At 40.5% G+C, this 14,586-nt stretch overlaps 1 protein-coding gene across 2 annotated transcripts in view; it reads right to left on the bottom strand.

The window, feature by feature from the left end:
- The window catches only part of FRMPD4 (FERM and PDZ domain containing 4), a 456,264-nt gene that overhangs the window by 135,619 nt on the left and 306,059 nt on the right, over positions 1-14,586 (bottom strand). For both annotated transcript variants that reach the window (XM_040336513.1, XM_040336512.1), the window contains exon 4: positions 11,437-11,597. In XM_040336513.1, the coding sequence (XP_040192447.1) occupies positions 11,437-11,597 (161 nt within the window). The remainder of the gene's footprint in view (positions 1-11,436; positions 11,598-14,586) is intronic.

The raw sequence follows: 14,586 nt of genomic DNA, 5'->3' as shown, positions 1-14,586 counted from the left end.
GAATGTAGCTGATGTTCTTTACCATATCGTGCTTGACATTGAATATGACAAGTGTACTAAAGTGTGAACCATTTTCAGTCCTGCATTGGTTCAGACTCTGTAGAATCTATATTACCTGCAGGCTGTGATAACATTATTAAATACAGAAAAAAAGTTCATGTCACAGCATATAAATGGAAATCATGGAGACCAGGGGTGATTCTTGAGATCAATAAATAAATAAGCCATATATCATTGTTGCCAGCACCATTACTCAGATTATTCTCATTCTTACGAATGCAAATGTTTACACTTTAATATAAGGGAGCACTGAAACATTTCTTTGGGCTGCAAAGTTCATTCAACAATAGAGTAAAAATGGTGTAGTAACCCATAAAAATCATTTGATAATAATATCTCACTTCATCAAACAGTGGAATGGTGAATGGGATTTTTTACAGGTGCGAACAAATAATAATATATCAAATAAATTATATCTAAAGATATTTTTATTTTGTATAGCAAAATAAAAAATATAAACAGAAAAAAAAAGAGCACAAGTACTAAGCGATACAATATTACAGGACAGTAGAATACGTTTGGGGACTGGGGATTCACAGGCAAAAAATATTTTTTAAAAAATGTTAAAAAATGTAATACATTTAAAAAATGTTATTGAATAATGTTTATATTGACTGATTTTGATAAAAAAAAATGTTTTGTACTGTTCTATTTTTAGAATACATGTACTATTAGCCGGACAGTTCCTTCACCTTTGAAGAAGCTCGATTTATGGGCGAAACATGTCAGGAATGTCAACTGATTCTACTGTCCTGTAATATTGTATCGCTTAGTACTTGTACCCTCCTTTAATTTTATTAATATTTTTTATTTTGCTATACAAAATAAAAATATTTTTATATAAAAGGGAATGTCAACTGATTCTACTGTCCTGTAATATTGTATCGCTTAGTACTTGTACTCTCCTATACAAAATAAAAATATTTTTATATACAAAAAAATTGATATATTTTATAATTCGTTCGCACCCGTAAAAAATCCCATTCACCATTCCACTGTTCAATTTATTTGGGGATTTTGGTGCTCTATCACTGCCTGGATATCCACAGTCCTAAAAACAATCTCACTTCATCAGTCTACTCTGCAGTAAAGTAAAACTTGGTGGTTTCGATGTGTTACTGGAGGCCATACATTATCTTTGCTGTTTTTTTTTGCCGTATTGAAGTCCCCAGAATAAGTTATAGCAAACATAGGGAGGACCTTTCTTCCACAATAAAAGGGACTGAAGAAACCTGCTGATGAAAATATTTATACTGGGCCGTATTCAGAAAGAGATACGACGGCGTATCTCCTGATACGCCGTCGTATCTCTGAGTTCCGGCGGTCGTATCTATGCGCCTGATTCATAGAATCAGGTTACGCATAGATATCCCTAAGATCCGACAGGTGTAAGTGTCTTACACCGTCGGATCTTAGGCTGCAATTCCCGGCTGGCCGCTAGGTGGCGCTTCCGTATTTTAAAGCGACGAATATGCAAATGAGGATTTACACCGATTCAGAAACGAACGACCGCCCGGCTTTTTTTTTACGTCGTTTGCGTTTGGCTTTTTCCAGCGTATAGTTACCCCTGCTATATGAGGGGTAGCTAATGTTAAGTATGGCCGTCGTTCCCGCGCCAAGTTTTGAAATTTTACATCGTTTGCGTAAGTCGTTCGCGAATACAGCTGGACGTAATTTACGTTCACGTCGAAACCAATGACGTCCTTGCAACGTCATTTAGAGCAATGCACACTGGGATATTTTACGGACGGCGCATGCGCCGTTCAAACAGAACGTAAAAAACGCAGGGTCAACCAAAATTTTAATAAAACACGCCCCCTACATCCCCATTTAAATTACGCGGCCTTACGCCGCAACACATACGTTACGCCGCCGTAACTAAGGGCGCAAGTTCTTTGTGAATAAAGAACTCGCGCCCAAAGTTAGAGCGGCGTAACGTAACGGAGATATGTTACGCGGGATGGACAGATACGCCATTGTATCTGAATCCGGCCCAGTGGCTACAACACCGTTTTGTTGTGCAATACACAACTTTTTTTTACTTTAAGCCCAGATTAAAACAATGCAGAGTTGAGTCCCAACCCAACTCTTCTCTCAATCACTCCACCCTCTTTTTTCTTTCCCTTTTCTTTTCCACCAGTTGCCTAAATTGTCCCCAGTTACATAATTTCAGGCTGAGGGGATTTGTGTACCATGACTACTCCTACAGCCTGTATCCAACTTTTCTATCCTTTGTAAAGTTTACAATATAAATCCTAGGAAAGCAAAGAGCCCCAGGAAGAAATCACTCCCTATGTCACAGATATAGAAGATACCCATGGATTTATATTTCTTAGTTACTTTCTATTGTTGTAAGTTTGATGCAGTTTCTGTGGAGGACAGACCACATGCTGGAATTCCATCATGATATATTAATGTGTGTTGTATTTTCTTTGACGCAAACGCTGTGTCTGGAAGAATATAACTAATGCCTGTATCCATATACACACTCACTTGTGGTTTCGGAATAAATAATAAAATAAATACAATAAAATGAATGATACAATATCAGAGAATGCAGATATTTCCCTGGATGCAGTGGGACTGATTATTAAGGCTATATTCACACAGGTGCACAATGCAGAAGACATCTGATAATGGGTTTTCTTTCTTGACAAATCATTTGATGACAATAGAACAGTGCCCATCCAACCAGGTCATGCAATGTTTGGGCCAGTGTGGTGCCAATGATTGCAGAAGTGTATACTAAGCTGAACAATACACCTCTTCTGGCTACTTCCTTAGAGTTTAGGAACTTTAAATGAATCTTCTGAGCTCTTTATTTTGATATACAGATGGATTTATTGGAATACATTTTAGTTATGTAATCATGTTTATTTCAAATACCCAATCAAGTTTAAGGGGCATGTCAACTGTTTGAAGTTCTTAGTTGCTGAATGTTTGTAACTAATTGGTTAATGTGGATGTGGTTAATATATTTTCAGATGAAATAATATATTTCTATATTTTAGACATCAATAACGGCTTTGTTAAATGTCCCAAAGAAGCAGAGAAATTCACAAAAAGAAGCTGACATATCTAGTCTGTACAATATACTAAAGTCTTTTGGGATTATAATTTCAAATACTAGGTTTTATATTGTTTATTAATAAAATTGTGTTTTTATGTATTTTGGTGTTATCATGGTGTCAATATTACACTGATATGGAACACCTTTTCTTGTATTTCTTTTATATAGCTTTGCAACTAATGTTGCCAACCAAGGGACATCAGTGGACACTTATCCAAATCAAAAGGAGTCTGCCTATCTTAATTCAATCTTATTAAAAGGAGTCTGCCTATCTTGTATGGGGATAAGGAGTTAGGCCCCGTACACATGAGAGGATATCCGCTGGAAAAGGTCCGCCGGACCGTTTCCAGCGGATAAATCTTCTGGCGGATTTGGATCTGATGGCTGTACTAACCATCAGATCGAAATCCGCGCGGAATACATCCGCGGTGACGTGCGACGTGCGCGACGCTGGAAGGTAACTACTTCCACGCATGCATTGAATCATTACGACACATGCGAGGGATGGGAGCGGACGGATTGATCCGGTGAGTCTGTACAGACGACCGGATCAATCCGCTGGACACGATTCAAGCGGATAGATTTCTTAGCATGCTAAGAAATTTCTATCTGCTTGAAATCGATCGACCGGACGAATCTCCGCGGATAAATATCGGCTAGGCCGCTAGGCCGTACAGACGTCCGGATTTGTCCGCTGGAACTGATCCACGGATCATTCCCAGCGGATAGATCCGGTCGTCTGTACGAGGCCTTACAGAAAATAACTTTCTGTAGTTGTAGAGAAAGATTCATTGCCGTATGTAGGCTACACCACAAGACCCCTCGGTGTAAGAATAGGGGAACACTTTGCGATTAAAGTAATTCCAAAGTCAATAAGCAATCCAATATTTACAATCATTTTATAAAGAGTCATGGGGGAACTTGTATTCCTTCTCATTCTATTCTATGATGTAGAAACAGTAAAATTGGGAGTTGTGGGCCGGGTACCTACACCAAAAACGCTTAAAGCATGAGATCTATTGGATTCATAGACCACAGATGAGGCCTAATTAAACCAGCATGTGGGTGCAGGTGTATGGCCCTTAACACAGACAGTGTAACCACACCTACACACCTGTCATAGAGTAACAGGCGGCTCCAGCCACACATACAAACCACTCATCCACACTGTATGGGCCAGAGAACCCATGTAAATGAGCCCTTACTTTTTCCCCACATCCAATTCGTATAGCAGGAGATTGTGACCGAATCTCTATGGAGCCGGTTTACATAACTCAGGGGCGGCTGCGGAGCGCACTGCACAGAAACGCTGTGCTTCTTTAACTCTGTTTCAGGCAAAGATTCGGCCCCGACTCATCCCTGAACTAGAGAATGGGGACACACAGCGTTCCTGTGCGATCTGCAGCCAGTTCCAGTGTGAACTGAGCCTTAGTATTTTTTACAATTTTTTTTTTATTATTTTTTACAATTGTATTAATTATTTAGTAATTTTACAGTTTAACAGCCCTGTTTGGAGGCTTTGGTAAAATATCAGGGGTATAATTAGATCCCTGATGTTTCACTTTTGAGAAAGTGAAAGGGATTGATGACTGTGATCTCTCTAAAACCTCAGTTACACATAATTAATTAACAGGGAGAGTTACATTCTTCCTGTTCATACACAAACTGTTTACTATGCTTCAGTTATGAGTTATGAATGAACACAGTGAGTGATTGGTTGTGATCCAGTCAGTCACCCAGTGGGGCCTAGGCAGCAGAAGAGGAGGGAAGCTGAACAGGAGGGGTGATGGGGATGGCATTTAGAGGAACCAAACCCCTGTAGTACTCCCCTTGAGCAGCTGAAAGTGTCCCTAGAGATAGGAAGACAGACCAGCTTTCAGCTGCTGCAGGGGGCAATTACAGGGGATCGGTTCTTATAAATGCTACCTCCACCTCCCTGTAAGAAACCTTATACAATGGTAAAACTAAGCATAGCAAAAAAATACAGTGTGATCCTATTGCATCAACATGGTCTCTTACAGGAAATTATTTATAGTGTACAGTCTGGAAAAGTCTTGTGAGAAGTGGTCTTTATGGAAGACTTGCAGCTAAAAAGCCATACTATCCATGTTAAAACAAGGCCAAGTAACTTTCCTGCATGAAAACACAAGAACTGGTCAAACACGGCGGCAGGTGCTTTGGACTATGGAGTCCACATTTCAAATATTTTGGCTGTAACAGAAGGCAGTTTCTTTGACAAATTCCTGGATAGCAGTGCAAGGATGAATGTCTCTATGTGGCAACAGTGATGTATGTAGGAGGTTTATGTGCATTTCTGCACATAGAGTTAGGGGTTTGGACAGAATTAAAGCCAATTTCTGGGCACAACAAGAAAAATGCTAGTTAAAGCGGAGTTCCACTCAAAAATGGAACTTCAGCTTTAAGCACTTCTCACCCCCTTACATGCCACATTTGGCATGTAATTTTTTTGGGGGGGAGTGGGGGCTTCGTAGGAGTGGGACTTCCTGTCCCACTTCCTCCTTTTGCCCAGGGACCGCCTCAGCGACTTCTCTTCTAGCCTTAGGCGGCCCCTCCCTTTAGGCGATCTCCAAGGACACATGACAGGTCCCAGGAGATTGCATGTCCATTCATAAAGCGCAGAGCGACTTGCACATGCGCAGTGAGTGCCCGGCCATGAAGCCAAAAGCTGTCACGGCCGGGTGCCCACACTATGAATGGAGGCACCGGCCGGCCGGAGAGGGGAGGGAGAGGAGCGGAGCTCCGGGCGGCCGCGTCACTGGACCGTGGAGCAGGTAAGTGTCTGTTTCTTTTACTAAACACTAAAAGGCTGGAACTCCCCTTTAAGTCTAGAGGTGCTGGCATATATTTATCTATAGTCCACGCTCCAACAGGCTCCATCCGGGTAGTTGCAATCTTCTTTCTATGCTGCTCATGGCTAGAGTTATATGCTTGCCCCCTCCATGTACAATGCAGGGTAAAAAGGCCCTGCACTATGCATGATGATGTCGAGGAACAAAGGCTAGAGTTTTGGAGGAGAGGAATACAATGCTGGAATGTTGGTTAGCAGAATACCGGCTCCTGTTCTAAATTATGAAGTTGGCCTTTAATGGTTTCCTCAATGCTAAATAAAACAGGCAGATACTTTTGCATAATGCAGTTGCATCTGATTGGTCCCAACTTTCTTCTGCACCAGAACAATTACCCCAAACATACATCCAAAACTATAACTCTGAACAGCAAAAGGAAGAACAAGGAATCTGGAAAGAGATGGCATGGCCACCACAGGACCCTGAACACAACCAGCATCCGTTTATCATTACATGAATAGACAAAAACAACTAATACGGCCTAAACCCACGGAGGAACTATTAGGTAGATTTACAAAGAGTTAGGCCGGCTTATCTACAGATAAGCCGACCTAACTCTGAATCTAAGCCGACCTATGTTTAAGTGTATTCTCTAACAGAGATACACTTAAACATATCTAAGATAGGACGGCTTGCGCCGTCCTATCTTAGATCGCAATGATTTGGCTTACCGCTAGGTGGCGCTTCCATTGCGGCCGGAGTAGATTATGTAAATGAGCATTTACGACGATTCCCAAACGAACGCGAGCCTGCCGCAGTCGATTAACGTTGTTTCCGTAAGCGATAGGCTGCCTAAAGTTATTCCACCTATGAGGTGGAATAACAATGTTAAGTATGGCCGCCGTTCCCGCCGTGAGGTTCGAATTTTTTACGTCGTTTGCGCAAGTCGTCCGCGAATCGGGATTTAAGTCGTTTACGTACACGTCAAAATCAAAAGGCCCGTATGGCCTACTTAGCCGCAATGCGCACTGGGAAATGTAGTCGCCCGGTGCATGCGCAGTGTCATAAAATGTCAGAAAACGTGAGGTCAAGCCTCATTTCCATACAACACGCCCCCTCCAAGTCATTTGAATTAGGCGCGCTTACGCCCGCTCGTTTTAGGCTACGCCGCCGAAAATTACCAGGTAAGTGGTTTGAGAATCACTACTAGCCTAACTAATTTACGGTGGTGTAGCCTAAAAAGACTAGACTAGGCCACCCTAAAGTTAGGCGCCCCTACGTGAATCTACCTAAGTGATCTGTCTGAATGTTTGGAATAATTTTCCTGTTGAGTGCCTTAAAAACCGTGTGCAAGTATATATAGGAGAACTGATGCTGTTTTAAAAGCAAAGTGAGAAAACAAAAAAAATGCGCTTTGAAAATTGTTAATTTATAAATATAAAATATTCATTGCATTACTGTTAAAGTATCAAAACTTTGCAGCATTATTCTCAAGTGCCTAAAACGTTTGCACAGTACTGTATATTGTTGGGTTTAGAGTGACTACCGTATGCTTATTAAACAAGTTTAACATGATTTGCAATACAAAACTGGAGGGTGTTGTGACTCATAATTCTACTCTTACGCCCAGATACCATCCACCCACTGAGTTTACCCACCAGCACAGCTCTAATCATACACCATGGTTGCAATTGTCCTTGTGAATTAGTACATTTTTGGCAGGTAAGGAAAACAAGAGTCGAGGGTTTTCTCTACAGACAGCAAGGCAGTCACACAGCCTTACTCCTAAATTTCCTTGTCCTCCTATTGTAAAAACATTGTTCTTCGTGTTTTATAACCTCTTCGGAATAGAAAATAATTTTTGGCCCTCAAGATACGTTATAAGCTCACTCATTTGTATTCTCTCATTGCAATCTTTTATGTCAGCAGTGTCCCAAAATATGTGACGTCTAGTCACTTGGAACAGTCTGTAACAGACTGTATGTAGCATACGAATGAGCTTTGCTTCAGGAATCAGGCAAAGCAAAAATAAATGCCTCTGAATGGATAGGTTCATTTATCAGTTGCTACACTTTGATTTGAATTTAAGCCTAGAAAAATATGTATCAATAAGTAAAATAATTAATTAATTTGAGTGACATTTGTTGTGAATTTTGTGGAGGGAGATGTATATTTAAGCCATGACTGACTGAATCCCTTATTTACTTTCTAATCAATCTCTTAAATGCACTGCTGCTCAAGAATAGCAGACGGCTATTTTGTTAGCATCACAAATATGCATCTAAATAGAACTAATTATAGTTGTATTCCAGTTCACTTGGCTAAGTATTTGATTTGAAGCTTAATTGCAACCTCCTTGAATCATTATATGCATTTTAACAGAAAGGAAACATTTACTATGTGCCAGACACTGCTTGGGTTAGTTGCACTGCTCCATCTCTATATATAGTTGGGTTAACAATTACTGTTTTTAAGTAAGGCTTTTCAAATTAGCTATATAAATGTCCACATTTAAAAAAATGTATTTACATGTCAGCTGTTTTAAAACCACTCAAACATGTTGGCTGAATGACCGTTGATGCATAGAGAGCATCAACATATACTTGAATATAAAGAAAAACTGAGCACACTTGGATGCAGAAGGCACCCTGTCCACAGAGTTGTATAACATCCCTCTCTCTGGACTACAGAATGCCTCCTCCTATGATATTATTATTCAGAATTTATATAGCGCCAACAGTTTGCACAGCTCTTTACAACAGTACAGTTACAATACAATTCAATACAGGAGGGATCAGAGGGCCCTGCTCATTAGAGCTTACAATCTAGAAGATGATATGGCGATGAAGAGAGGTAAAGGGTGCATGTCCAGTCCTAGGTTGACAATACTACCCCTCCATAGACATGTAGCGCTACCCCCAAGAGGGCTGCTGGATTTTTGGTTCCCCCATATTCCTGCACAGCCAGGCAACATGCATTTTTCAACTTTCATTCAGAGACAAAAATCAGTTTACGGGCTTGTTTTTGTTGTTTTATTGAGGGAAAATAACTTGGATGGGGAAAATGTATTAAGGGATGCCCAACTTGATTTGAAAGAACAACATCCCTAAAGAGGTTGTAAAGGTAAATGTTTTTTCACCTTAATGCATTATATGCATTAAAGTGAAAAAACAACCGACAGCAATGCCCCCCCCCCCCCCCGAGCCCCTGTTTTACTTTCCTCACCCCTCGAAAGTCCCGTGCTCATCCCCGTCATCCTCTTCGGTTCCCAGCCTGGCCGTTGATTGCCTAGGTTGGACGGATTGATAGCAGCGCAGCCATTGGCTGGCGCTGCTGTCAATCACATCTGATGACGCGGCGTGTGAGGGGCGGGGCCGAGTGATACAGTCGGCGGCTATGCACACCGCTGTATCACGGGAGCGCACCCGCAAAAGCTTTCCACCATGCAAGCTTGCTCGCATGAAGGTCGAAAGCTCCCGCGGAGGGGGAGCCATGACAGCCGCTGAGGGACCCCAGAAGACGTGGATCAGGGCCACTGTGTGCAAAACGAGCCACCCAGTGGAGGTAAGTATAACATGTTTGTTATTTTATTTTTTTAAATGTATCTTTAGTGTCGCTTTAAGGCACTTTGTGCACTGCAAAATGCCAAATCCTGGAGTGTATGTCCTCTGGAACAAAATAAGTCTATATTGAAATGGCAGTAAGAATTCCCTTTGTAGGAGCGCTGTGTCTCCTTAGTGGAATTTAGCAAAGTTCCAAACTTGAAGGAGCTCCATGTCCCCTCTTCTAAAAATACCAGCCCACCTGGCTGCCTTGTAAAGTGCCCCAGGACAAGGCACTGGGTTTAGCTGTGGAACTGTCCTTTGAAAGCTTGCTGGATATTGCATCTGGCAGCCTTCTCCCTTTTTGGCCTTGGGGATGTAGAGGTACTAACACTGTCCCTGGAATCCTGCTGATATGGAAAAGACTGCTGTTCAGGCTTCATGCTGTCCAGGTCCTTCCATGCTTGCGAAGGTGTTTTCTAGAAGAGACATAAGGGTGGTCAAGAGCCCTCTGTCCAGCTTCTCTCCTTCATCAGCTCCATCCTGGAAGCAGAGCCCCCTCCCGCCATGCTCCACAACACAGCCTTGGCATGCCATCTTCCACCCAACTACAACTTAATGCCTTTTGACCCGGCTTCACAATATTTATGGGCTGACCCAACCACCCTCCTAGGCTTTCTGCCTGGGGATTGGCCATATTCCCATAAATATACAGATCAGAGCCTCATCTCCTACTTTTACCAACTTCTAGAAAACTTTAAGCAGCTTCTAGAACCAGGGTGAGGTACCAGAGGCCTGACCTGTAGAGCCCCCTAACCTGAGCCTTCCCAGACTCACACAGGCTACTGTGAGTCAGAAATAACATTTTCTCACACTAGACTGTACACTAGAGAATGCTACAGACACAATACCATAGATGATCATTGTCATCTTAAGACAGGAAGCCTGGGATCAGGATAACCAGGCAAACATAAAGAACAAAAGCCAAACTAATGCAGCCACTACATCTATGGACTGGTAGGCTTCTATATATTACTTCTAAATCAATATTTAAACAGTACGAACAATATGTAAACATTGGCAACACCCAGGTAATATGTCCGGTTTACAATTAAATAGTCAAGTTTAACAAAATGTGATCATGACTAGAATAATGAAAGACCTAGGACACTCTAGGACACAGCAGAAAAATACGTTCTGTGGTGTGCAGAACAATGTGGTGAACAATGGGCTCAGTCAGATTTTGGGGGATGGACTTAAAGGGGGATGATTAAACAGAGTCTATGCCTAATCACTGTGCTATGCTCCACAGTCTTTGTACCCACAAAATGCATCTAATTACCGGTACTGTGCTACAGACAAAAATAAACCTCAGAACAATGGATATTTTTTTTAAAAAATAACGTTTCCATTACATATGATATTCTGCAGACAGAAAGTGATCACTTTGTCTTTTTGAGCCCACCTTAAAGGAGAACTTCAATAAAACCTGCAACTATTGTGACAATGGACACTTTGTACACAATGTACAACATAGTGTTGCAAAAATGAAGCTTCTTCCTTTTGTCATTACATAGCGTTCTGCATATAGGAAGTATATGATCTGCAGCATTAATAGGAAAAAAATCTTTCTATAGATGCTTGGGTTTGACATAATTTCCATTGTTTATCCCCATATAAAGAAGTCATGACTCATATGCTGACAACTAATTATTTTGGCTGTCACATTTGTCAGGGGAGTTCATCTGCATACTGAGAGTATGGGAAGATCTCACTAAGTGCACAAAATAATAAAATATTTTCTGCATGTATTTACAGCATGGCTGTACAAATATATAGTGCATTGTTGGAAGAATCTGAAGTACCTCTTTAATGTAAAGATAGCCATAATTTCTGCTTAATTTCTATATTTTACCAATATCCGTATTTACATATTTTTTCAAGTACAATAACTCGCCTGGTGTAACTGAGCGGACAACAACAGGTTTTTCGCTCCCAGCGACAAATCCAAAGCCAAGAACTGGATCTCTCCTCATTTCCACATTCCTTGGTACAGGAGGGTTGATTTGGCAGCTTTCAATTCGAAGATCTTCAAATGTCCCCGCTTGTGTCAAGTGACTGCCAAAAAAAAAAAATATATATATATATATTGAAAAGCTGTAATTCAACTATTACTTTATGGCTTTAATTAACACGTGAGCGAAAAAAGAAACATCTAGTTTGCTGTATGTAATGCCGAGCCAAAGTTTCACCCAAGAAATTACAGCCTTATTATTCCCATTACTGACTGCTTTGTTAATTTACACATGTTTCACAATTAAATGTTTAACCCTGTGGATATGACAAAAAGTGTTAATTATTGGAGTATATGTAGCCCAGAAGAATATACATGTTAATTTCATTTAAAATAATGTGATGACAAGGAAATATCGCAGTTACATAATATCCAATTAAATTAAGAACGTTTACAGTGTCTTCTAAAAACAAAAATACACACAGCGCAAAACTGCTCAGAGGCATTCAAATAATTGGAAGCGTAGCATTAGGAGAATGCAACAAATCAAAAAGATAAACAGATACATATTTTTTATTTTATTGTTATTATAGACGAACATTTAAAAAGTGAACTGTAGAGTTGCCCCATCCATAACAGTATGTCCCTTTATAGAGCTTAAAAATCATAACCTCTAGTTTACTGGGTAACTCTATAAGAGAGTGAGTGTAGGATACTTCTATATTAACAATACACATTAACAGAAACCTTTCATGATAAAAACAAAACAAAAAACAGAGGCTGCCTCTTTTGAAAATTCAGTTTGTCTGGTTGTCTTTCTGATCCTCATGCCGCTAAGCCAGTAACCAGAAACAAGTATGCTGCTGTTGACCTTCAACTTTGCACTGATTTTTCTGCTCTGTGTTTGTGTTCTAGTCAGTAATGAAGTCAGGCAGCTGACATTTTAAAAAAAAGCAACCCCTCTCAATACAGGTTTACTTTTAGGCTCATTTCACACAGGCGGATAGAATTCATCTTTTAGCTGCGGATAAATGAAGTTATCTACCGCACCTAAACTCACACAATGCTTTCCTATGGCCCCATTCACACACTGCGTTTAGCGACGGTTTCGTTACATGGGGTTTTGTGCAGTTAGATTAAATACATTTGACTGCGTCCAGGACGGATTTAGCGCAGCTATCTGCACATAACCGCAGGTAATCACAGTGTACTACTTCACCTGCGTATAGCAGCGCCAACGAGGAAAGAAAAACAAGAGGAAGCACATCAAAAATGGCAAGAATGTTCCACCGCAGCTAAACGCAGCCGCATGTAAACGCTGCTAATCGCAATGTACAACTGCAAGTGATCGCTGTGCCTGGAGTCTTGGAATTTCAAAATAACAAAACATGCTTTTAACAGTGGCAGAACAGCCACCTGCGTGCAAGAGGCCTAAAGCAGAAAGAAATTGATAAAATAAAAAAAGTTGCTTTTACTGCAATACTCACGCTCCATCTTGAGCTGTCCCCCACTATACAATGTTTCCAGCACTAGACTAGATCTAGGGGTTATTTACTTAAGGAAAATCCACTTCGCACTACAAGTGCACTGGAAGTGCAGTCACTGTAAATCTGAGGGGGAGATCTGAAATGGGAATCGCTGCTGATTTTATCATCCAATCATGTGCAAGCTAAAATGCTGTTTTTTATTTTCCTTGCACGTCCCCCTTTAGATCTACAGCGACTGCACTTGTAGTGCAAAGTGGATTTTCCTTTAGTAAATAATCCCCTAAGTCTTTTATGTCTAAAATACCTGGGACTATTTGAATTCAGCTAATCCCTGAACTTTGGTGTTTTATTTTATTTTATGCACTGTACTTTATTCAGTTTTTTGGGGTTTGTTACACATCATTTCATGTTTTCACATGAGGTATATATGCATAAGTTAGGCTATGATTATTTTTTTTAACTTTTGTTCACCTTTTTATTAGCGCTGCACGTTTTTGTTTTCACAATGTTATACTTTATACCTTAATAGTGTGCTAGCAGGTTTACTTTCACTGTTACGTTGGCATACATTTTGAGATGGGAATGATGGACACCTATTAGCAAAAATATATAGGTATAGGTCACACCCCCTGTCACACCCGTTTAACAGCTTGCCGACCAGCCACCGTCATTATACGGTGGCAGGTCGGCACATTCCCGTGAACCTTCGTACTTGTAAGTCGGCCTTTTAAGCGGGGATAGCAGGCACTACAGGGGTGCCGATGTGCATGGCCGGCGGTCACAATGACCGCCAGCCATGTGTGATCATGGGCACAAGAGCCAGAACAGGAAGGTGTGTGTGTAAACACACACACCTCCCTGTTCAGTGAGGAGATGAGAGACAGACCGTGTGTTCCAACTAGCTAGGAACAACGATCTGTTATCTCCTCTAGTAAGTCCATTCCCACTACAGTTAGAACACACATGAGGGAACACCCCTTTATTGCCCCCTTCCCTGCCAGTGACATTTACACAGTAATCAGTGCATCTATATAGCACTAATCACTGTATAATTGTCAATGATCCCAAAAATGTGTCAAAAGTGTGTAATCTATCCTTCATAATGTCAAGTCCCGGTAAAAATCACTGATCGGCACACATATTAATAAAAAAAAAAGAAATGCCATAAATATTTCCCCTATTTTGTAGATGCTTTAACTTTTGAGCAAACCAATCAATATAAGCTCATTGTGATTTTTATTTCCAAAAATATGTAGAAGAATACACAACTGAGGGAAAAATTCGCTTTTTTAAAAAAAAAAGAGATATTTCTAATAGCAAAAAGTACAAAATATTGTGTTTTTTTCAAAATTGACACTCTTTTTTTGTTTATACCGCAAAAAATAATAACCGCAGAGATTATCAAATGCCACCAAAAGAAAGCTCTATTTGTGGGAAAATAGAACATCAATTTTGTTTGGGTACATCGTCACACAATCCACGCAGTGCTGTATCGCAAAAAATGGCCCGGTCATTGAACAGCCATATCTTCCGGGGGGCTTAAGTGGTTAGAGAATTATTAAAAAAAAATGATTGGTTAAATCCACAAGTGCTTTTTTTATTACTA

This window comes from Rana temporaria, chromosome 2, assembly GCF_905171775.1.
Source record: "Rana temporaria chromosome 2, aRanTem1.1, whole genome shotgun sequence".
NCBI classification, from domain to species: domain Eukaryota; kingdom Metazoa; phylum Chordata; class Amphibia; order Anura; family Ranidae; genus Rana; species Rana temporaria.
This window is presented reverse-complemented; position numbering and strand designations above follow the sequence as displayed.